Source organism: Oncorhynchus nerka, linkage group LG23, assembly GCF_034236695.1.
Source record: "Oncorhynchus nerka isolate Pitt River linkage group LG23, Oner_Uvic_2.0, whole genome shotgun sequence".
Classification (NCBI taxonomy): domain Eukaryota; kingdom Metazoa; phylum Chordata; class Actinopteri; order Salmoniformes; family Salmonidae; genus Oncorhynchus; species Oncorhynchus nerka.
This window is the reverse complement of record NC_088418.1, coordinates 15,752,652-15,777,944: the sequence shown is the minus strand read 5'-3', so window position 1 is coordinate 15,777,944 and position 25,293 is coordinate 15,752,652. Positions and strand designations below refer to the sequence as shown.

The window sequence follows — 25,293 nt, the reverse complement described above, 5'->3', positions numbered from 1 at the left end:
AACCCTGTTATAGTCAGCCCTATTCCAGTCAACCCTGTTACAGTCAACCCTATACCAGTCAACCCTGTTACAGTCAACCCTATTCCAGTCAACCCTGTTACAGTCATCCCTATTCCAGTCAACCCTGCTACAGTCAACTCTGTTACAGTCAGCCCTATTCCAGTCAACCTTGTTACAGTCAACCCTATTCCAGTCAACCCTGCCACAGTCAACCCTGTTACAGTCAGCCCTATTCAAGTCAACCCTGTTAGAGTCAACCCTGTTACAGTCAACCCTGTTCCAGTCAACCCTGTTACAGTCAACCCTGTTACAGTCATCCCTATTCCAGTCAACCCTGCTACAGTCAACTCTGTTACAGTCAGCCCTATTCCAGTCAACCTTGTTACAGTCAACCCTATTCCAGTCAACCCTGCTACAGTCAACCCTGTTACAGTCAGCCCTATACCAGTCAACCCTGTTAGAGTCAACCCTGTTCCAGTCAACCCTGTTACAGTCAACCCTGTTATAGTCAGCCCTATTCCAGTCAATCATGTTACAGTCAACCCTCCTACAGTCAACCCTATTCCAGTCAAACCTGTTACAGTCAACCCTGTTATAGTCAGCCCTATTACAGTCAACCCTGTTATAGTCAGCCCTATTACAGTCAACCCTGTTACAGTCAACCCTGTTACAGTCAACCCTGTTATAGTCAGCCCTATTCCAGTCAACCCTGCTACAGTCAACCCTGTTACAGTCAGCCCTATGCCAGTCAACCCTGTTACAGTCCACCCTAATCCAGTCAACCCTGTTACAGTCAACCCTGTTATAGTCAGCCCTATTCCAGTCAATCCTGTTATAGTCAGCCCTATTCCAGTCAACCCTGTGACAGTCAGCCCTATGCCAGTCAACCCTGTTACAGTCCACCCTAATCAAGTCAACCCTGTTACAGTCAACCCTGTTATAGTCAGCCCTATTCCAGTCAATCCTGTTATAGTCAGCCCTATTCCATTCAATCCTGTTATAGTCAGTCCTATGCCAGTCAACCCTGTGACAGTCAACCCTGTTATAGTCAACCCTGATACAGTCAACTCGGTTATAGTCAGCCCTATTCCAGTCAACCCTGTTACAGTCAACCCTGTTATAGTCAGCCCTATCCCAGTCAACCCTGTTATAGTCAACCCTATTCCAGTCAACCCTGCTGCAGTCAACCCTGTTACAGTCAGCCCCATTCCAGTCAACCCTGTTACAGTCCACCCTATTCCAGTCAACCCTGTTACAGTCAACCCTGTTATAGTCAACCCTATCCAGTCAACCCTGTTACAGTCAACCCTGTTATAGTCAGCCCTATCCCAGTCAATCCTGTTATAGTCAGCCCTAATCCAGTCAACCCTGTGACAGTCAACCCTGTTATAGTCAATCCTGATACAGTCAACCCGGTTATAGTCAGCCCTATCCAAGTCAACCCTGTTACAGTCAACCCTGTTACAGTCAACCCTGTTATAGTCAGCCCTATTCCAGTCAACCCTGTTACAGTCAACCCTATGCTAGTCAACCCTGTTATAGTCAGCCCTATTCCAGTCAACCCTGCTACAGTCAACCCTGTTACAGTCAGCCCTATTCCAGTCAACCCTGTTACAGTCCACCCTACACCAGTCAACCCTGTTACAGTCAACCCTGTTATAGTCAACCCTATTCCAGTCAACCCTGTTACAGTCAGCCCTATTCCAGTCAACCCTGTTACAGTCAGCCCTAATCCAGTCAACCCTATTCCAGTCTACCCTGTTACAGTCAACCCTGTTACAGTCAGCCCTATTATAGTCAGCCCTATTCCAGTCAACCCTGTGACAGTCAACCCTGTTATAGTCAACCCTGATACAGTCAACCCGGTTATAGTCAGCCCTATCCCAGTCAACCCTGTTACAGTCAACCCTATTACAGTCAACCCTGTTATAGTCAGCCCTATTCCAGTCAACCCTGTCCCAGTCAACCCTGTTATAGTCAGCCCTATTCCAGTCAACCCTGCTACAGTCAACCCTGTTACAGTCAGCCCTATTCCAGTCAACCCTGTTACAGTCCACCCTATTCCAGTCAACCCTGTTACAGTCAACCCTATGCCAGTCAACCCTGTTACAGTCAACCCTGTTACAGTCAACCCTGTTATAGTCAGCCCTATCCCAGTCAATCCTGTTATAGTCAGCCCTATTCCAGTCAACCCTGTGACAGTCAACCCAGTTATAGTCAACCCTGATACAGTCAACCCGGTTATAGTCAGCCCTATCCCAGTCAACCCTGTTACAGTCAGCCCTATTCCAGTCAACCCTGTTACAGTCCACCCTATACCAGTCAACCCTGTTACAGTCAACCCTGTTATAGTCAACCCTATTCCAGTCTACCCTGTTACAGTCAACCCTATTATAGTCAGCCCTATTCCAGTCAACCCTGTTACAGTCAACCCTGTTATAGTCAGCCCTAACCCAGTCAGCCCTATTCCAGTCAACCCAGTTACAGTCAGCCCTATTCCAGTCTACCCTGTTACAGTCAACCCTATTATAGTCAGCCCTATTCCAGTCAACCCTGTTACAGTCAGCCCTATTCCAGTCAACCCTGTCACAGTCAACCCTGTTACAGTCAGCCCTAATCCAGTCAACCCTATTCCAGTCAATCCTGTTACAGTCAACCCAGTTACAGTCAACACTGTTACTTTATTTGGCACTTAATAGACACTTACTATAATATTTATTTTCTTTTTACCTCTTGAGATGGGAAAATTGTTTTCTATGAAGTTTTAGGAAATCTATATTTTTTTCAAACGTTTAAAGGGCATTCAATTGCTGGAAGGAACTGTGACAGTACCAAAGAACACAGGGTAAAACCTCACAATTAGATTATCTTTATAAAGGTTTATCATTTGTTTATTAGGCTAAATGTCAATTAAACATTGGGATATAAATAAGTGCACCTAGATATGCTTCCTATCAAAAACAAAGAATGTTCTTCAATTGTAAATTGCTTGCCAATAAAGTTGGATGATTTAATGAGTGTTCAACTTATAAGCATTTGTAATTGCAATCATAAAGCACTGATAACAGTGCAGCTACATAAGGATTGAGGGGTGGGGCGGCGGGAGGAAGCATGGAGACGGATGAGAGGAAGCGAGAGAGGGATAAACAGGGGGATGAGAGGGAGTGTGTGTGTGTTTGGTTCACATATTTCTCCTCTCAGAATCACAGCGACTCACAGGCACAGGCAGCCAATCATACTTTTTTTTAAAGTACATCAGCAAATCACACATTGCGACCAAAACAAAGATGCAAGAGGCATTTCTCACTCGATACAAAAACTGGATTTACTTTCTTTCTGAATATTCTCTGTTTTTTGGAGAACCACTTGAAACTGGGCACGGACATTTCTAAGATACATTTTTTACTGAATCGAGAACAAAAAAAGTATCTTCCTTATAGTATCTCCAAGAACAGGTTAGTTGAAAAATTATTTGTGAGGCTTTCCATTAGCCAATCTGTAACGGGTAGGGAGCATCACATATCCCGTTAACAATTCTGTAGCTACAGTTTATGGTCTGAACAGCCTGCTGTGTGTGTGTGTGTGTGTGTGTGTGCGTGTGTGTGTGTGTATGTGTGTGTGTGTGTGTGTGTGTGTGCGTGTGAGCAGTAGCGTCACAGCTATGATTGACAGTCATATAGTAACTGAACTAGGTGAGGAACCTGTTGCCCATAGAGACCAGAAACACATAATTTGTCACTTTGTAGTTTGCTAAGAGAAAATCAATAGAAATTCACACATGCATTCACACACACAAACACGCACACAGTCTCTGTTGATCTTTTATGCTGAGCTCATGCCGACTGTCTTTGTCTGTTTCTTTCATCTTTGTCAGGCCATCTCATCCTCTCTTTGTCTCTCTCTTTTTTTATTTCAGACTGAAACCTACACAAATGGGAAAAGCTGTCTTTGCGAAAGTAGTTTCCATGGAGATATGATGCAAACATGGACTTATGGTCTTTGTGTGTCTTCTGTCATCTGCCCTGCTTCCAGATGGCGGCACAGGATTGGTGGAGACACGAGGGACGTCCAAAAGTCTATTAGTTCATTAAAGTTCCATGTTCAGGGGGAGGGGCCGAAGGGGTCAGTTCAACTAGGCAGCTGGGCAAAGCTGTAGAATATGAGAGGGTATGTGTCTGTCTGTCTGTCTGTCTGTCTGTCTGTCTGTCTGTCTGTCTGTCTGTCTGTCTGTCTGTCTGTCTGTCTGTCTGTATATTCAGTGTGTGTGTGTGTGTGTGTACCTAGCGGAGCGGAGCTTCAGTTCGTTGTAACACTGAACAAAGCTGTGGTAGATGAAGGTGATTGGCAATGCCAGAAGAACGATGCCACTGACCACACACAGCCCGCCCAGCATGCGCCCACCAACCGTTACCGGGTAAACGTCACCGTAACCAACGGTCGTCATGGAGATGACAGCCCACCATGCGGCAGCTGGGATGCTGGCATAGTCTCCTCCTCTGTTACTGCGGTCGTCAAGGTTACGGTGGTCAGGGTCGAGGCCATGCTCCAGCAGCTGAGCCAATGCGCTGTATATTGCCGTGGCAACGGTAAGGAAAATGGCGAGGGTGGCCATCTCGTGACGACAGCGGCGTAGCGTCATCCCCAGAGTCTGCAGTCCCAGGAAGTGTCTGGCCAGCTTCACCAGCCAGAACACACGCATCATCCTCAGAACCCTCAGGGTTACCCCGGCGACGCCTGACAATCCCCCTGCTCCGCCTGGCATCACCATGGAAACGTAGTAAGGTGTGATGGCCGCCACGTCAATCAGGTTCAGCGGCCGACACAGGAAGACCAGCTTGTCCTGGATTAGATTTAGATTTTGGGGTTAGAAAATGTATGTAATAAAAGAAGAAGGAAAAGTACCAGCTTTGTTGTTGCCATATAGAATATTTTTTTATGGACTTTCGAGAGCTTTTATGGAGAATGTTTCTATAAAAACCCTTTCTCAATCTGAAAGGTTCTTTGTAGATCCTTCTGTAGAACAATACAGGGTTTTTAATTCTGGTCAGCCATGAATGCACCAATTTGTAAGTCGCTCTGGATAAGAGCGTCTGCTAAATGACTTAAATGTAAATGTAATATTATATTGTTAAAATTCCATGGGTGTTATTATTGTGTTAATTGACAAGTTGAATCTAGTGAACTACCTCTGGAACAGCTGGGGGTTCCTGAGGAGAAAATTGGGAACCACTGACTGATTTAGTTAACTGTTCTCAGATTACACAAGGCCATACACGAGTCTTTCACAAGACACAATCTCTAGCCACAGTCATGTATAATATGTAATGACACTAGATAAACTGGAATGACACTCTCACTCATTGTTGCACAAAAAGGAGCTGTACGTAAACCACACCCCAAAATATTTGAATGAGCCGCCCTACATTTTAATTATCACTAAAAGAGCAAAGAACCATTTTGTCAACCGTAAAGAACCATTGAAGAGTTCCAAGTGTTCTTTGAGACATTATGGTTCCACATAGAACCCTCACCCTTCCCAAAGAACCCTTGAGGAACAATCCTATTTTAGTGTGTGGAACCAAGAAGATAACACACCTTAGCCACGAGGAAACGCACCACACACTCTGCTGTGAACCAACCGATACACACCGCCTCCACAATCCTGTAAGAAGAAGGAGGTATATAAAGAGAAACACAGAGAGGGAAAGGAGAGACACAGAGAAGACTGTTAGAGTTAACCAGCCAAAACATGTCCTGTTGTTGTAGCTACGTCTGATTGCTTATTGATTCGCAGCCAGGTTATGTGTGTGCGGATAATGAACGTTTTAAATTAAAGCCCATGGCTGTCTGCTGTGCAGCATCCGGCTGCTTGTTGTCACCGATCCATCTTACCGAGAAGCCCACAATCATCACACACACTCCCATACACACACTCACACACCCGAACACCCCGGTTCGACTGAAATGCAATGACCCCTGCTTGCGTGCGCTTTTGTGAGTGTGTGTGTACCTGTGCTCTTCCACTGTGTTGTGTTTTGCCGTGTTCCAATCTGGCAGCGTGCTCATACATAGCATCACCATGGAGACGATGACGAAGATGACGGACAGCAAAGCGAGGAGTTGAGCCGCCACCGATGACCCCGGTTCCTCGAAGGTCCGACGCATCCACTCTAGCCACCCTGATCCTACACACACACACACACACACAGGTCTGTATTACATGTGTCAAACATATCACACTCAAAGGCCTACACACAGACACAGACAGTGGCGTCTAACTATCTAACTAGCATTTGAGATGGGGCTCCCAACACCCATAGGGGGCACAAAGGCACTTGGCAACTCAGATTTGTCCTATTTGTTTATTTTTCAGACGTTTAATTGATTACTAAACATTTTTAAGCCCATCTTTTAGCAATATTTTATTTTTATTTTTATTCTGTCAGTGGTGTTTGGTGGAGGGGGGCACACTGACTGGACCAGGCAAAGAGTACCCCCCCCATTCTTCCTAGTCAGTGGTTCTTTCCAAGGTGCAAGGAGCAAAGAGATGCCTAGGCAGGACACTACTCTAGTGTGTGCAGTATTGATCAAGCTATACTGAGCAAAAATATAAACACAAAATGTAAAGTGTTGGTCTCATGTTTCATGAGCTGAAGTAAATGATCCCCAAAATGTCCCATACGCTCACAAAGATTATTTCTCTCAAATGTAGTGCACAAATGAGTTTACATCCCTGTTCGTGAGCATTTCTCCTTTTCCAAGACCATCCACCCACCTGACAGGTGTGGCATATCAAAAAGCTGATTCAACAGCATGATCATTACACAAGTGCACCATATGCTGGGGACAATAAAAGGCCACTCTAAAATGTGCAGTTTTGTCACAACACAATGCCACAGATGTCTGAAGTTCTGAGGGAGCGTGCAATTGGCAGTGGTGTAAAGTACTTATGTAAAAATACTTGAAAGTACTACTTAAGTAGTTTTTTGTAGTATCTGCACTTTACTATCTACATTTTTGACAACTTTTACTTTTACCTCACTACATTCCTAAAGAAAATTATGTTTTCCCTGACACCTAAAAGTACTTGTTACATTTTGAATGCTTAGCAGGACAGGAAAATGGCCTAATTCACAGATTTATCAAGAGATCCTCCCTGGTCATCCCTACTGCCTCTGATCTAGCGGACTCACCAAGCCCATGCTTCGTTTGTACATTATGTCTGAGTGTTGGAGCGTGCCTCTTGCTATCCCTAAAAAACATTTAAACAGGAAAATTGTGCCGTCTGGTTTGCTTAATATAAAGGTTAAATAAATAATATGTTGAATTTTAAATAATTTGTACTTTCACTTTTGATACTTAAGTATATTTTAGCAGTTATATTTACTTTGATACTTGTGTATATTTAAGACTAAATGCTTTAAGACTTTGACTCAAGTTGTATTTTACTGGGTGACGCCTACTTTTATTTGAGTCATTTTCTATTAAGGTATCTTTTTCTCAAGTATGACAATTGTGTACTTTTTCCACCAATTGGCATACTGACTACAGGAATGTCCACCAGAGCTGTTGCCAGATAATGTAATGTTCATTTCTCTACCATAAGCCTCCTCCAACATTTTTGGGGGGAATTTGGCAGTACGTCCAACAAGCCTCACAACCGCAGACCATGTGTAACCACGCCAGCCCAGGACCTCCACATCCGGCTTCTCCATCTGCAGGATCGTCTGAGACCAGCCCTTTTGTGGGTAAAAACTCATTCAAATTTTTGCTTGGCCTGACTCCCAAGTGGGTGGGCCTATGCCCTCCCAGGCCCACCCATGGCTGAGCCCCTGCCCAGTCATGTGAAATCCATAGATTTGGGCCAAATTAATTTATTTCAATTGACTGATTTCCTTATATGAACTGTACTCAGTAAAATTGTTGAAATTCTTCCTCATTGCGTTTATATATTTTTTCAGTATATGTAGCCATTAACTCCTTCCTGATGAATAAATAAAATACAAATGTTTTGTTGTTTCTCTGTAATACTAGCCACCTAGCAATTTTATGAAGTTGGAAATTCAGACAGCGAATTAAAATCACTGCCTATGAATTCCTAGACATTTTCCACAGTGAAATTCATCGTTAGATGCCTGCATGCAAAGATTGACAGCCATTTAGATTGTTCTTTTCAAAACTCAAATGACAACAAATAGATACACAATTGACTAAAATGTATTTAATTATTGGGTTATGACACTATATACCAGTGTGGTAGTTGTACTACACTCCTAAGGCATAAAAGTTCTTAATGAATCAATGTGCATAATTAAGTAAAATAACAATTGAACAGGTACAGAAGTATGCTTAGATAACCTATGCAGAAAAGTATACATTTGTTTTATTATATAGAATTAGGCATAACATACCAGTGCACAAACACACACTAGATGTTTGAGAAATGCAACCCCCCCCACCCCCACCCAATCCTCATGTTTTTGTGCCCCCTCTAAAATAATGAGTGCATGACACCTCTGACAACACACACACACACACACACACACACCTTTCTCCACCTCCACCTCGCTCCGGGACTCGTTGTCCTCCGCGCGCATAATCAGGTCCTCTTCGGAGTAACCGGTGTCGTCTAGTCTCCGCTGGCAACAGAACTCCAGATGCGCGCTCCCAAGCCCCCAGTACAGCATTTCGCTGTAAAAGGAGAGCGCGCACACTCCCGGGACGAATCGGAGCTTTCCGGAGCGCAAGTAGAGCATAATGAAGACAAAGGCTTGCGCGTGCCGGTCGAAGAAGAATTCATTGCTATCCTGGTCGTAGTCGTCGCAGACCTCGAGGACTTCCTTCTCCGTGACACAGGCGTGCAGGCGGCTCACGCGCTGAAGTGGGAAATCACGGATCACCTCGCCAGGGAATGCGTACCGGGTACCCCCCACGTTCAATACACAGACGCTCTTCTTACCGAACTTCATCTCTCTCTCCGGTCCACGGTAGCCTAACCGTACACTCACAATCCAGAAATGTCCTCAGGTCTGGCGGTGTCCCATCTCCTCTCCAACCACGGAGATCAAAAGTCAAGCAAACCAAATGACTAAATCACTCTGGCGATAACAATCAGGCAGAGCAGAAACTTCCTCTGCCGTCGGTATAGACCCGTGTTCTCTGGATCCGTCCTGGCGCACTTCTTGACTCCAGGCTGTCCTCGGTGTTTTACGCACAGGAGATGGACTCAGACTGATCTCCACTATAGAGGAAAGGGTAATGTCTCTGCTCCCATGGATTGATGGATGAGGTTGCGCCCAGAGCGGGATGGAAACTGCTCCTCTCCTCTCTCTTCTCCGTCTGCACCAACCACTCGCTTTCCACCACCTCTCTCCCTCTCTGTGATGTCACAAATCTCCCCCTTTCTCAACACACATGTACACACGCACACGCGCGCGCGCACACACACACACGCTAGATAAACATTGCGCACCATGGTAACACGTCTGGGATAGAGCTGCCAACGAGAGGCGATCAGAACATGAAATAGGGCCGTTTATGAACAGCTTATTGCCTATACTTCACGCCCACACACAGACTCAGAGACAGACAGACAGACAGACAGACAGACAGACAGACATTCGGACCCAAAGAGTACGAATTACATTGGAAAGGATAACTTGGCAGTGACAACCTATAGTTTAAAATAAATGTTTCTGTTAATGCAAGTTATGGACTATGTTAGCTAGAATTGTTGTGAATATGAATGTTTTCACCAGATATACACTGTAAAACATTTCCTGTAAAAAGTACAGCAACTTACTGGCAGAAATTGGCCATTAAGTTACTGTAATTTATTTTACAGTACAGCTACTGTAATCCATTTTACGGTAATCTATTTTATATCGCCTAAAATGTTACTGTAATCTAATTTACATTTATATTACTGGAATTATCCATGTAGCGACATATGACCCAGTGTTTTTTGCACGTTTTTATTTTTGCATTTATATTTTTGTCATTTAGCAGGTGCTGTCAGTGCATTCAGCCAAGGTTGATTAGAAAACACACATCATATTGATAGAAAGTAAAACTTTTCTGTAACGTTACTGAAAATGTTGTAGTTCGTGTATTGGTCTCCAAAATAATTGTAATTAAAACAAGATGTCTTATGATATATCTCTGACTATCTCTGACTATCTCTGGATAGTGCCAATACATTACTGAGATACTCACGGTAACTTGATGCCAGAGCAACAAAACACAGTACGATACAGGCAAAGTGGCTATTCACTCGTAAGAAAATTATTTCCACAGTATTATACTGTAATTACAAGGCATTAGAGCAAACAGGTTGGCTCTAGGCATTCACATATTACAGGATATTAAGGAACACTTGCACTCTTTAGAAGCATAAACAAAGACTTCCAAACTGGCCCTGATTGAAGGGCAAAACAGCTCAACTGGACATGGGTAAATATTCAACCATTAAAAGATTTAAGACCCACTACCACTCTGTTCCCTATTTCCATTTAATAGCTAGGGAACTACCAACACGTATCACTTGAATTGGCACAGGAATCTCACAAATGGGTGCAATAGGGGTGGCGGGGTAGCCTAGTGGTTAGAGCGTTGGACTAGTAACCGGAAGGTTGCAAGTTCAAACCCCTGAGCTGACAAGGTACAAATCTGTCATTCTGCCCCTGAACAGGCAGTTAACCCACTGTTCCTAGGCTGTCATTGAAAATAAGAATTTGTTCTTAACTGACTTGCCTGGTTAAATAAAGGTTAAAATATATATAGTCATGTGCAAGGCAAGACTCAAAATATGTTGACTAAGAAACAACAAAACCATGCACTAATTAGTGTTCAGAAGGTTATTGGCACTCCAGAAATGCATTATCATATTGTATTTGGAATTTCAGTACATGTCTGGCAGCAATTGTCCAGTAAGTTAATGTAGAGTTTCAGGACAAGGTTTGTAGAATTCCTAAAATACAGTATGTTACTGCATTCCGTGGGGGTGCAGCAGTCTCATTCACAGCTGCAACTTTACAAGACACACCTTAAAATATGTTAAAGAGACAGAAACTCTTTCCCTGCACACATTTTCCAACAATGCAACATAATTAATACTGTAAAACACATTTGCGTTTTTTTTACAGTGCATTCGACAGTGATTTACTGTTGAAATTACAAAAGGTCTTACAGTGTGCTATAAAACAAATATATGCATTCTATGGTAATCTACTATATTCAGGTTATACAGTATCATACTGTTGTGTAGCCTAGTGCAGTAAAGCAACATATAAGAAATCTATAGAATAACCTGGACCTGCAGAATAGGCTATAAGGTGACGCAGCATGCGGTAACAAAGCTCAAATTACTTAGTGATGTGTGTGTGTGTGTGTGTGTGTGTGTGTGTGTGTGTGTCACGTCACAGTAGGCCTAGGCTAGTTCTCTCAAATGATGTATATAAACCCTGGATTACTGATTCTATGTTTTGGCCATCAAGAGGCTTTGAAACCACAGGTCGGCCATAATGACAACCCCCAGTAGGGGAAGTCCTCCATAGGAATGAATGGAATTCTACAGTATTTCAACTAAATCTTTCAGGGACAAAATTACATGTATTTAAGTTATTGTTTAGTTTTTTGTTGTTGTAGTGGGGCTAGTAACATTAGCAATCACAAAAAAAGTATACTTTAAGGAAAATATGTATTTATTTATTTTTATTTAAAGCTCACCTAAATAATTTAAGAGTATGCATTTTTATTTTATTTTACCTTTCTTTTGCTAGGCAAGTCAGTTAAGAACAAATTCTTATTTTCAATGACGGCCTAGGAACAGTGGGTTTAACTGCCTGTTCAGGGGCAGAACGACAGATTTGTACCTTGTCAGCTCGGGGATTTGAACTTGCAACCAAATTCACATAGAGATGTGAGTTATAGATATTTCATTCTGATTAAAAGCAAGTCTAAGAGCCAATAGATCTGTTCTCTGTGCTATTTCTATGCTTCCCGTTCTTATGTTTAGTTTTTTCATCTTATACTTTCGGTTTTGTACACGAGCTTCAAACAGCTGAAAAAAACAATATTTTTGGTTATGTGAAATACATTACAAGGCGGTTTAGATGGTACAATAATTCCCTACACACTGCTTGTTTTGTCACATAAACTGAAATTAGGCAAACTATTTGAATTTTAGCATCCAGGAAATGGCGGAGATATTTCTGCATATTGTACCTTTAAGGTGTCCAAATAGAATACGTATGGCAAAAACAAATGTAGACATTAATTAATACAATTCTATAGCTTCTAAAATATATTTTACAACGGTGAGGAGTGCCAAGATGGAGACACGGTGGCTTCAGCACAGCACCCCCTATGTGTCACCTAGTGTATATATAAACTGCTGGTTCCCTCCCCCTCTCTCCTCCGGGACCGTCACTAGAAGCCTATGGTTTCGGGTTGATCGGAGTCTTTTGGTTGTGTGTGTGTGTGTGTGTCTCTCTCTGTGTGTGCGCCCAGTACTACTGTATTGTACTGTGAGAAGGTAGACAGATAGGGGGCACCGCACCAAAATCTCCCGCTCAACCCCCCCACAAACTCACTTTCTAACTTCAACGTTTTTTTAAAAATCGACCACAGGACTTTAACAACTGATCGCTTTATTTATTGATAACATTTTCGGTTAGTTTATGGTTTGTGTTTTTACACACCGGGAGGGCAGAAATGGCCGCCAACATGTACCGGGTCGGAGGTATGTCACATAGGGTTTTTGATGAAGTCGAAACATGCTAATTTTCTCTCAATGTCGGCGAATGTGTTATTTTCTCAGAAATAGATATAGTTTCTAATTGTATAATTGGCAGGCAAACGTGATCAGTCATTTACAGGAGAAATGCATGGATTTCCAAATATTTGGGAATCTAATGGGTCAGGCCTCGCGACTATCGTGGCCATACCAGTCAGTCAGCCAGCTAGCCATTAGCTAGCATGTTACACCATAAACATGACTATTTTCTACTTTAGCTTAATGTACTCTTATTTTCACGTAATATCCCATTTAATATACACATGCACAGATATGCATTGCATGAATTGTTGAGTGCACGTTGGATTGTCTTTATGATTATTGTTAGGAAGAGGTGCCTTTGTATTTGGCTCCTTTTTGGCACGCACCCATGTAATACGGCTCCTTATTGTGCTAGCTAACAGCTAGCTAACGAGTCAACTGACTAGAAGTACATGCTTTGTTGCCAATTCAATGGATTATCTTAACCGCTATAGCCAGCTAATAATGCTTTGTTTGATATTGTGAGGGGAATGGCCCATGCATCTGTTTCTTGTAGTTTTGCTGATACTCAGCTCCAGGTAGCTAGCTATGCAGTTAGTTCCCCAGGTTATCCACCTAGCTAGCTGTTTTTTCTCTTCTAGCTAACTAGCTGTTGATGCCATTCGATTCCGACATTGTCTCATGGCGTCACGTGAACTAGTCTTTCACGTTTGCGAGACGAGCCAGTGGGGAAACACTATTGTCACGCCACTTCGATACAGAAGTTACTTTTTTTGTACCCGGTTAGGAGACTGAGGTTAAGGTTAGCGAAGATGCTCTCCTAATTTGCTACGACAATCACTTTGTATCGACGTTACATGAACATATCGTGTCCCATTAGCTACTGTTTATGATAATGATCCCAGAGCATCTGCCCTGGGCAACAAAGACAGCGGTAAAGGATAGTATCTTGCATGTATAATAACGTAAAACACTGCTGGGTGAAAGGATGATCTGGAAACAATGTAACGATGCTTTTTTTTCTTATCGGCTACAGAGTATCGGAATGTACGTCACGTGGATGTCTGATCAATTGTCATCTTTTTCAGAGTTATTTAGGGCTGTTTTCCACCGGATGTCACTGTGTTTGCATTGTATTCAGTTTTTTACATTTATTTTTACCTTTTATTTAACTAGGCAAGTTAGTTAAGAACAAATTCTTATTTTCACGGTCTAGGAACAGTGGGTTAACTGCCTGTTCAGGGGCAGAACGACAGATTTGTACCTTGTCACCTCGGGGGTTTGAACTTGCAACCTTCCGGTTACTAGTCCAACGCACTAGGCTACCGTGCCGTTTAAAGTTGTCATGTCACGTACACAAGTACAGGGAAATTGCTCCCTTTTTTTTTGCAAGCGACAAACCCAACAAAGCAGTAATCAATATCAACGTAGCACTAAATAAGATATAACAAAAACATTTGAGATTTTGTGTTACTGGCCTACACACAATACTGCATAATGTCAAAGCAGAGTTATGTTTTTAGATTTCTTTAAACTAATGAATTAAAAGTGAAAAGCTGAAATGTCTGGAGTCATTAAGTATTCAACCCCTTTGTTATGGAAAGTCTAAATAAGTTTAGGAGTAAACATTTGCTGAACAAGTCACATAATTAATTTAATGGACACTCTTGTGTGCAGTAATAGGTTTGAACATGATTTTTGAATGACTACATCATCTCTGTACCCCACACATACATACAATTATCTGTAAGGTCCCTCAGTCGAGTTATGCATTTCAACCACAAAGATCAGGGAGGTTTTCCAATGTCTCACAAAGATAGACAACTATTGTTAGAAAGAAGAAAAAGACATTGAATATCCCTATGAGCAATACACCCAGTTACTACGAAGATACCGGCATCCTTCCTAACTCAGTTGCTGGAGAGGAAGGAAACTGCTCAGTGATTTCACCATGAGGCCAAAGGTGACTTTAAACCAGTTACAGAGTTTAATCTTAGAGCGTAGATCCCGCTAGCGGGATCAAATTCGACAACATCCGGTGAAATCGGAGTGCGCCAAATTCAAAATACAAAATCGTAATATTAAACATTCATGAAAATACAAGTGTCATACATGATTCTTTAGCGTAGAATCTTGGTAATCAAACTGCGTTGCCAGATTTTAAAAAGGCTTTACGGCGAAAGCATAGCATTCGATTGTCTTGAGGACAGCGCCTCACATTAGCATATATTCCAAACCAGCACAGGCGTCATGAAATAACAAATAGCGATCAAATAAATCACTTACTTTTGAAGATCTTCCTCTGTTTGCAATCCCAAGGGTCCCAGCTACACAATAAATGGTCATTTTGTTCGATAAAGTCCTTCTTTATATCCCCAAAATGCCGTTTAGTTGGCGCCATTTAATTCAATAATCCAGTTCTTCAACATGTGTACAAAGGGTTCCAAAAAGTTACCAGCAAAGTTCATCCAAACGAGTCAAACAATGTTTTTTATTAATCTGCAGGTTGTCTAATATCTAAATAAATGATCATATTTCAGATGGAGATTGCTATGTTCAATAGCAAAGGAAAAGAGCGAAGAGCGCGCCCACGTTCACTTGTGCAAAAAGACAACTTTTGCCCTGGCGCTCAAATTGGAAAGACTACAAATACATTTTCATTTTAAAAAACAAGCCTAAAACCTTGTATAAAGACTGACATCTACTGGAAGTCATAAGAACTGCAATCTGGGAGGTGGAAATTAGATATTTCAATAGCATTGCAGTGGAAGTCATTCAGAGCTAAATAAAAAAACAACATCTGGATCGATTTTCCTCAAGTTTTCGCCTGTCATATAGTTCTGTTATACTCACAGACATTATTTTAACTGTTTTAGAAACTTCAGAGTGTTTTCTATCCTTTCTACCAATTATATGCATACCCTAGCTCCTGGGCCTGAGTAACAGGCAGTTTACTTTGGGCACATCAGACAGGCGGAAATTCAGGAAACTAGCCTTACTCGCAGAGAGGTTAATGGCTGTGAAAGGAGAAAACTGAAGATGGATCAACAACATTGTAGTTACTCCACAGTTTTAACCTAATTGACAAAATAAAAATATTCAAATACATGCATCCTGTTTGAAACAAGGAACTAAAGTAATACTGCAAAAATGTGGCAAAACAATTGACTTTTTGTCCAGAATACAAAATTCAATACACACAATACTGAGTACCACTCTCCGTATTTTCAAGCATATGGTTGGCTGCATCATGTAATGGTATGCCTGTAATCTGTAAGGATTGGGGAGTTTTTCAGGATAAAAAATGAATCTAATGGAGCTAAGAAAAGGCAAAATCCTAGAATAAAACCTTGTTCAGCCTGCGTTCCACCAGACACTGGGAGATGATTCCACCTTTCAGCAGGACAATAACCTAAAACACAAGGCCAAATATACACTGGTATTGCTTACCAAGATGACATTAAATGTTCCTGAGTGGCCTAGGTACAGTTTTGACTTAAACTGTCGTGAAAACCTATGGCAAGACTTGAAAATAGTTGTCTAACAATGATCACCAACCAACTTGACAGAGCTTGAAGAATTGTGCAAACATTGTACAATCCAGGTGTGCAAAACTCTTAGACGTACCCAGAAAGACTCACAACTGTAATCGCTGCCAAAGGTGATTTTAGAATGTATTAAGTCACCGGTGTGAGCACTTATGTAAATTTGGTATTTCATTTTCAATTCAGTAAGCAAAAAACAATTCTGAACATGTTTTCACTTTGTCATTATGGGATATTGTGTGCAGATGGTAACACAAAATGTGGACTAAATCAAGGGGTATGAATACTTTCTGAAGGCACTGTATGTATAGGGGAAAGGGGAATAGGTATTATATATATATATATATATATATATATATATATATATATATATAATAAACAGAGTAACAGCAGCGTAAATTGTGATTGTATGTGCGTGTGTATAGAGTCAGTATAAATGTGTGCATATTACGTGGTTGTTGGAAGTGTCAGTGTGTGTGTGTGTGTGTGTGTGTAGACTCCTGTAAGTGCAACTCAGTCTGTGTAGCCATTCTGTTAGCTATTTAGAAGTCTTGTGGCTTGGGGATAGAAGCTGTTCAGGAGCCTGTTGGTGCCAGACTTGATGCACTGGTACTGCTGTTATAGAGGTCCTGGATCACAGGGAGCGATGCTGTTGCCAAACCAAGCAGTGATGCAGCTGTAACACATTTTGAGGATTTGAGGGTCCATGCCAAACCCTTTCAACTTCCTGAGTCAGAAAAGGCACTTTTGTGCCTTCACGACTGTGTGAGTGGACCATTTTGAGTCCTTAGTGATTTGGACACCAAGGAACTTAAGGCTCTCGGTCCACTCCACTGCAGCCCCGTCGATGTGGATGGGGTCGTGCTCACCCCCTCCACCCCTTGTTGTATCTTGTCCACAATCAGCTCCTTGGTCTTACTGACGTTGAGGGAGACTTTGTTGTCACTGACCTACACCCTTTAGACTGTCATTGTCGCCGGTGATCAGGCCTACCACCGTTGTGTCGTCAGCAAACTTGATGATGGTGATGGAGTCGTGCGTTGCCATGCAGTCGTGGGTGAACACAGGAGGGGACTAAGCACACACCCCTGTGGGCCCCTGTGTTGAGGGTCAGCGTGGCAGAGGGGATTTTGCCTACCCTCACCACCTGGGTCAGGAAGTCCATGATCCAGTTGCAGAGGGGGAGGTGTTCCGTTCCAGGGTCCCGAGCTTGGTGACGATCTTGGAGGGGACAATGGTGTTGACCGCTGAGCTGTAGTCAATGAACAGCGTTCTCACATAAGTATTCCTCTTATCTAGTGGGTGAGGGCACTGTGGAGTTCAATTGAGTTTGCATCGTCTATGGATCTGTTGAAGCTGTATGCAAATTGGAGTGGATCTAGGGTGTCTGGGATGGTGGGTTGATGTGTGCCATAACCAGCCTCTCAAAGCACTTCATGATTACAGATGTGAGCTCTACAGGGTGATAGTCATTGTGGCATGAATCCTTAGAGTTCTTAGGAACAGGAGTGATGATAGTCATTTTAAGACGTGGGGATTACAGACTGGGACAAGGAGAGGATTAAAATGACTCAATCAGCTATGATATATAATATTATAGCTATGATATTATAGCTACTCTATTAATGTGTAATCTGGCTATTGGACCATTTATGCCTGGAACTGGCCCTGTGTGTGTCTAGTAACGTAGCAAACCTATTTGATGACGGTTGATATGCTTCTATAGGTAAAGGCTATTAGGTAGGTGTGCCACTCAGACCTGATTGACTTGTTCAATTGTGAACAGAACCAACAACTCTCAGAAAGAGTTTGTGTTTGACTGTATGTCCCCTGTCTCCCTTTATTTGACTACTGCAGCCTCTGCCAAGGGTTTTGGATCTTTTATGGCACAGCCATGATGCAGTGGCCTGGCCCGCTAACTGCAGGGTCACTGGTTCAAGCCCCATTGGGTTGTTCTCCCCTGTTGTTGAATTAGGTGTTAGAACAGGGCTGGAATAAAAGCCTGCACACCCAGTAGCTGGAGTGGTTATACAGTAAGGTGGCAGGCAGTGTGTCAATGTGATGTTATTGTATTCTCTTCCAGACTATGTATTCATTGAGAATTCCTCCAGCAACCCTTACCTGATCCGCCGGATAGAAGAACTAAACAAGGTACTGCCCGCCCTGGGGTGTGTGTGTGTGTGTGTGTAGGTAATTAAAGTACTCTGGCTGATGTGCCTGACTGCGAATAGCTGCCTGTCTGTCCTGCGCTACTGTGTGTGAGTGTGAGATTGTGTGTGTAATATGATGCTTAGCGACAGATGTTACCTGCCTTCAACTGTCATTTCCATGGCAACCAGAAGGTGAGAATGGGCACACCTCCTCCAACCCCCTCTCTCTCCCTCAGTACCACCCTCTGTCCTCTTCATCCATACCTCCTTCCCTCTGTCAGCCGTACCTCCTTCCCTCTTCATCTGTACCTCCTTCCCTCTGTCATCCGTACCTCTTTCCCTCTGTCATCCGTACCTCCTTCCCTCTGTCATCCGTACCTCCTTCCCTCTTCATCTGTACCTCCTTCCCTCTGTCATCCGTACCTCTTTCCCTCTGTCATCCGTACCTCCTTCCCTCTGTCATCCGTACCTCCTTCCCTCTGTCATCCGTACCTCCTTCCCTCTGTCATCCGTACCTCCTTCCCTCTGTCATCCGTACCTCCTTCCCTCTGTCATCCGTACCTCCTTCCCTCTGTCATCCTTCCCTCTGTCAGCCGTACCTCCTTCCCTCTGTCAGCCGTACCTCCTTCCCTCTGTCAGCCGTACCTCCTTCCCTCTGTCATCCGTACCTCCTTCCCTCTGTCATCCGTACCTCCTTCCCTCTTCATCCGTACCGCCTTTGCTTTCTCCTCTTCATCCGTACCTCCTTCGCTCTTTCCTCTCTTCCTCCATGCCCTTCCGTCAACTTGTTTTTATCTCAGAGGAGACAAAACATCTGCTTGCCCAGTTACATCCACAATCTTTCAATGTATCTATCAGTCAGTGTCATGGCTATTAGGTCAGGGAGAAAAGTCTCATGGGAAATTAAAATGTTGGTCTTCTTGTTAGTTAGTCATTGTATTTCCCTGCCTCTCTCTCTCTAAATGCAATTCAAGACGCTGTTTTTAAAGTGTTGGAACTCTCTTTCCCCCTCCCATAAACAGCCAGTCATAAATTTGAGTAGTATTTATGTGATAAATGAGTGTTTAACCTCTCCCCTCTCTCTCTTCAGACGGCCAGTGGCAATGTGGAGGCCAAGGTGGTGTGTTTCTACAGAAGGAGAGACATCTCACACAGCCTCATACAGTTGGCTGACAAACACGCACGTAGGTGGCCCTGTGTGTGTGTGTGTGTGGGTGGGTGTGTGTGCGTGCGTCAGTCTGTCCGTCCATATGTGTGCTTTTGTGTATCAGTGTAACAGTAGGGGGTAGCTGAATGTCTGTAGAGTTTCCTGATCCATATAACAGGGGTGAAGGCTCAGACAGTCATGTTTTGTGTGTGTGTGAACATATAGAGGACCTAGAGGAGGAGAAAGAGAGTCCGTCGGAGGCGGACCTGACAGACAAACAGGAGCACCAGTTACGCCACAGAGAACTGTTCCTCTCGCGCCAATATGAGAGTCTACCAGCCACACACATCAGGTACTCCCACTCATTTACACACACACACACACACACACACACACACACACACACACAAGCGCTAGGGACATGACGGCCATGGCATTTTGGATGACTGCAATTGGTCAGCCAAATGACCGCAGGCATCTTAATATCCGTTCGTATATAGTTGAAGTCGGAAGTTTACATACACTTTGTTGGATTCATTAAAACTCGTTTTTCAACCACACCACAAATTTCTTGTTGTTAACAAACTATTGTTTTGGAAAGTCGGTTAGGACATCTACTTTGTGCATGACATAAGTCATTTTTCCAACAATTGTTTACAGACAGATTATTTCACTTATATTTCACTGTATCACAATTCCAGTGGGTCAGAAGTTTGCATGCACCAAGTTGACTGTGCCTTCAAACAGCTTGGAAAATTCCAGAAAATGATATCATGGCTTTAGAAGCTTCTGAGCTTCTGAGGCTAATTGACATAATTTTTGTCAATTGGAGGTGTACCTGTGGATGTATTTCAAGGCCTACCTTCAAACTCAGTGCATCTTTGCTTGACATCATGGGAAAATCAAAAGAAATCAGCCAAGACTTCAGAAAAACAATTGTAGACCTCCACAAGTCTGGTTCATCCTTGGGAGCAATTTCCAAACGCCTGAAGGCGAATGAAAAAGGAAACCGCACACTGCTCTAGATAGTATCACTGATCTTTAATAAGCTTATGTATCAGCCTTCGTCAGAGCTTATGCCTTCAAAAGCTCTGATGAAGGCCGCAAGGCCGATATGTAACCTTATTAAAGATCAGTGATACTATCTAGAGCAGTGTGCGGTTTTCTTTTTCATTCATCTTGTTCAACTATTGACATGCACCTGCAATAAGTTTGCTCAGATATGCGAGTGCCTTTTGAATTTCAAACATCTGAAGGTACCTCATTCATCTGTACAAACAATAGTACGCAAGTATAAACCCCATGAGACCATGCAGCCGTCATACCGCACAGGAAGGAGATGCGCTCTGTCTCCTAGAGATGAATGTACTTTGGTGCGAATAGTGAAAATCAATCCCAGAACAACAGCAAAGGACCTTGTGAAGATGCTGGAGGAAACAAGTACAACAGTATCTATATCCACAGTAAAACGAGTCCTATATTGACATAACCTGAAATGTCGCTCAGGAAGGAAGTAGCCACTGCTCCAAAACCACCATAAAAAATACAGACTACGGTTTGCAACTGGACATGGGGACAAAAATGTTACTTTTACCCGATGAAACAAAAATAGAACTGTTTGACCATAATGACCATCATTATGTTTGGAGGAAAAGGGGGGGGGGGGGGGGTTGCAAGCCGAAGAACACCATCCCAACCGTGAAGCACGGGGGTGGTAGCATCGTGTTGTGGGGGTGTTTGCTGCAGGAGGGATTGTTGCACATCACAAAATAGATGGCTTCATGAGGAAGGAAAATTATGTGGATATATTGAAGCAACATCTCAAGACATAAGTCAGGAAGTTAAAAGCTTGGTTGCAAATGGGTCTTTCAAATGGACAATGACCCCAAAGCATACTTCCAAAGTTTGGGCAAAATGGCTTCAGGACAACACAGTCAAGGTATTGGAGGTGCCATCACAAAGCCCTGACCTCAATCCTATAGAAAATTTGTGGGCAGAACTGAAAAAGTGTGTGTGAGCAAGGAGGCCTACAAACCTGACTAAGTTACAGCAGTTCTGTCAGGGGGAAATGGGCCAAAATTCACCCATCTTATTGTGGGAAGCTTGTGGAAGGCTACCTGAAACGTTTGACCCAAGTAAAACCATTTTTAAAGGCAATGCTACCAAATACTAATTGAGTGTATGTAAACTTCTGTCCCACTGGGAATGTGATGAAAGAAATAAAAGCTGAAATAAATCATTCTCTCTACTATTATTCTGACATTTCACGTTCTTAAAATAAAGTGGTGATCCTAACTGAGCTAAGATAGGGAATTCTTACTAGGATTAAATGTCAGGAATTGTGAAAAACTGAGTTTAAATGTATTTGGCTAAGGTGTATGTAAACTTTCGACTTCAACTGTATATGGTGCAAATCTGAAATCACACACTATTCCCTATGTCGGGCTCAGTGTGGGTATATGTATATATGTATATTTAAAGATTGAACCCGCAGTAGGCGGAAAACAGTGCCACGGTCGCCCCACCACCATTGTTTTTGTTGCTGAGCTGAGGAGACGTCAGCATGGTCCCCCCCCAAAAAATGCTGTACATTTTGTGCTCTTCAGTCGCGCGTGTCAAGTGACTTCTTTGTTGCTGTAATATCTCAAACGAATGTGTCAGTTTCCCCATTTAAGGAATACATGTTTAAAAGATGCACATATCTCCTCTACTCTGCTCCTGACTACATGTACTAGAAATTGATCTCAGGGGCATCCTGTTTCCATTGATCATCCTTGAGCTGTTTCTACAACTTGATTGGAATCCACCTGTGGTAAATTCAATTGATTGGACATGATTTGGAAAGGCACACACCTGTCTAATATAAGGTCCCACAGTTGACAGTGCATGTCAGAGAAAAAACCAAGCCAGGAAGTTGAAGGAATTGTATGTAGAGCTCCGAGACAGGATTGGTTTTAGGCACAGATCTGCGGAAGGGTAACAAAACATTTATGCAGCATTGAAGGTCCCCAAGAACACAGTGGCCTCCATCATTCTTAAATGGAAGAAGTTTGGAACCACCAAGACTCTTCCCAGAGCTGGCCGCCCTGGCCAAACTGAGCAATCGGGGGGGAGAAGGGCGGTGACCAAGAACCCGATGGTCACTCTGACAGAGCTCTAGAATTCCTCTGCGGAGATGGGAGAACCTTCCAGAAGGAGGACAACCTCTGCAGCGCTCCAGCAATCAGGCCTTTATGGCAGAATCGCCAGACAGAAGCCACTCCTCAGTAAAAGGCACATGACAGCCCGCTTGGAGTTTGCCAAAAGGCACCTAAAGACTCTCAGACCATGAGAAACCAGATTAGCTGGTCTGATGAAACCAAGATTGAACTCTTTGCCATGAATGCTAAGCGTCACGTCTGGAGGAAATCTGGGACCATCCCTACGGTGAAGCATGGTGGTAGCTGGATCATGCTGTGGGGATGTGTTTCAACGGCAGGGACTGGGAGACTAGTCAGGATCAAGGGAAAGATGAACAGAACAAAGTACAGAGAGATCCATGATGAAAACCTTCTCCATAGCGTTCAGGACCGTAGAGTGGGATGCAGGTTCACCTTCCAACAGAACAATAACCCTGTGCACACAGCCAAGACAACGCAGGAGTGGCTTCGGGACAGGTCTCTGAATGTCCTTGAGTGGCCCAGCCAGAGCCCGGACTTGACACCGGTCGACCATCTCTGGAGAGACATGAAAATAACAACACGCCCCATCCAACCTGACAGCTTGAGAGGATCTGCTGAGAAGAATGGGAGAAACTCCCCAAATACAGGTGTGCCAAGCTTGTAGTGTCACACCCAAGAAGACTCAATGCTGTAATCGCTGCCAAAAATGCTTCAACAAAGTACTGAGTCAACAGTCTGAATACTTATGTGATATTTATGTTTTTATTTGTATTTTTATTCAATATAAATGGACAAAAATTGATAACCAGTTTTTTCTTTGTCATTATGGGGTATTGTGTGTAGATTGATAACGAAGAAAAACAATTTGATCAATTTTAGAATAAGGCTGTAACGTAACAAAATGTGGAAAATGTCAAGGGGTCTGAATACTTTCTGAATGCACTGTATCAGTGGAGGCTGCTGAGGGGAGGACGGCACACACACACACACACACACACAATCCCCCCTGCTGTAACAGGCAGTACCCCAGGATGCATACTCACCCAGCCATTAAACCGTGTACCACAGACAACAGTGCTCACCCCCCCGTCTCTCTCTTTTAGGGGGAAGTGTAGTGTGGCATTGTTGAATGAGACGGAAGCTGTTCTCTCCTACCTGGACAAAGAGGTAAGGGGTAGTAGGTGTTGGTAGGTCCACACCTGCCTATAAAATGCCTCCCATACCATTCTCGTGTGTGTGTGTGTGTGTGTGTGTGTGTGTGTGTGTGTGTGTGTGTGTGTGTGTGTGTGTGTGTGTGTGTATTGTAAAAACATGTGTGTTTTCCATAGGATATGTTCTTCTACTCGCTGGTCTATGACCCTACCCAGAAGACACTGTTGGCTGATAAAGGAGAGATCAGAGTGGGACCACGCTTTCAGGCTGACGTACCTGACATGCTACAGGAGGGTAGGTGCACACACACACACACACACACAACCCCCCCCACCCCCTCTGACTGACTGTATCTCTTCGTAGGTGACTCAGATGAACGTGACCAATCAAAGCTAGAAGAGAAGCTATGGGATCCTGACTGTCCTCTCTCCAGCAAACAGATAGACCAGTTCCTGGTGGTGGCACGGTACGACCTTTAACCTCTAATCCCTGACCTCTCGGTTCGTGTTCCGTACCGAAGACCCTTGATCTCTAGCCCTGACATTAAAACTGTGTGCTTGTAGGGCGGTGGGGACGTTTGCCAGGGCGCTGGACTGTAGCAGTTCGGTCAGACAGCCCAGTCTACATGCGAGTGCAGCCGCCGCCTCACGAGACATCACACTGGTGATAGACACACACACACTTTTGTATTGTCCCGAGTTCGTCTAAGGATGTAACCTCCTCTAACTTTCTATCTGCCTGCGTGTGTCCCCGTGTGTAGTTCCACGCGATGGACACGCTGCATCGTCATGGTTACGACCTGTCCAGTGCGTTGAGTGTGTTGGTGCCGTCCGGTGGGCCGGTGCTGTGTCGGGACGAGATGGAGGAGTGGAGCGCCTCGGAGGCAGCCATGTTTGAAGAGGCTCTGGAAAAATACGGAAAGGACTTCAACGACATAAGACAAGACTTCGTAAGTCACAGTCTCAGTGTGTGTGTGTGTGTACATTGTTTTTAATGTCACGCGCACATGTACAGTGAAATGCCTTTGTTGCTTGCTCGTTCCCAACAGTGCAGTAACCGATACCAGTAGTACTATAAAATACTAAAGTATGGTAGAACAAAAACACAGGAGAAAGTAAGAAGCTATATACAGGGTCAGTTGCAATACCTTATTTACAGAGTGCACGGATACTGGAGTGATGGAGGTAGATATGTATAGGGGGAAGGTGACAGGGATACTGGAGTGATGGAGGTAGATATGTATAGGGGGAAGGTGACAGGGATACTGGAGTGATGGAGGTAGATATGTATAGGGGGAAGGTGACAGGGATACTGGAGTGATGGAGGTAGATATGTATAGGGGGAAGGTGACAGGGATACT

The 25,293-nt window shown here is 43.5% G+C and overlaps 2 protein-coding genes across 2 annotated transcripts in view; one reads left to right on the top strand and one right to left on the bottom strand.

The window, feature by feature from the left end:
* Positions 1–2,905: 2,905 nt before the first annotated feature.
* Positions 2,906–9,356, bottom strand: LOC115126315 (potassium voltage-gated channel subfamily G member 3-like). Its single transcript, XM_029655926.2, has 4 exons — positions 8,549–9,356; positions 6,011–6,185; positions 5,596–5,662; positions 2,906–4,840 (listed from the first exon to the last, which is right to left on the bottom strand). The coding sequence occupies exons 1-4, from the start codon at positions 8,967–8,969 to the stop codon at positions 4,256–4,258; spliced, it is 1,248 nt and encodes a 415-aa protein (XP_029511786.1). The 5' UTR covers positions 8,970–9,356; the 3' UTR covers positions 2,906–4,255.
* A 3,112-nt stretch (positions 9,357–12,468) lies between these two features.
* LOC115126313 (metastasis-associated protein MTA3-like) overlaps positions 12,469–25,293 on the top strand; it is a 76,539-nt gene continuing 63,714 nt past the window's right edge. The window contains exons 1-9 of the mRNA XM_065007898.1: positions 12,469–12,742; positions 18,407–18,474; positions 19,564–19,657; positions 19,846–19,972; positions 23,885–23,948; positions 24,110–24,227; positions 24,297–24,399; positions 24,497–24,596; positions 24,694–24,882. Of these exons, the coding sequence (XP_064863970.1) occupies positions 12,715–12,742; positions 18,407–18,474; positions 19,564–19,657; positions 19,846–19,972; positions 23,885–23,948; positions 24,110–24,227; positions 24,297–24,399; positions 24,497–24,596; positions 24,694–24,882 (891 nt within the window). The 5' untranslated portion in view covers positions 12,469–12,714. The remainder of the gene's footprint in view (positions 12,743–18,406; positions 18,475–19,563; positions 19,658–19,845; positions 19,973–23,884; positions 23,949–24,109; positions 24,228–24,296; positions 24,400–24,496; positions 24,597–24,693; positions 24,883–25,293) is intronic.

Coding starts and splice junctions, on each gene's coding strand:
- LOC115126315 (XM_029655926.2), bottom strand. CDS start 8,969: ATGAAGTTCGGTAAGAAGAGCGTCTGTGTATTGAACGTGGGGGGTACC. Junction 6,186..8,548: donor CGAGGTGGAGGTGGAGAAAG/GTGTGTGTGTGT, acceptor GTGTGTGTGTAG/GATCAGGGTGGCTAGAGTGG. Junction 4,841..5,595: donor TGCGTTTCCTCGTGGCTAAG/GTGTGTTATCTT, acceptor AATCTAATCCAG/GACAAGCTGGTCTTCCTGTG.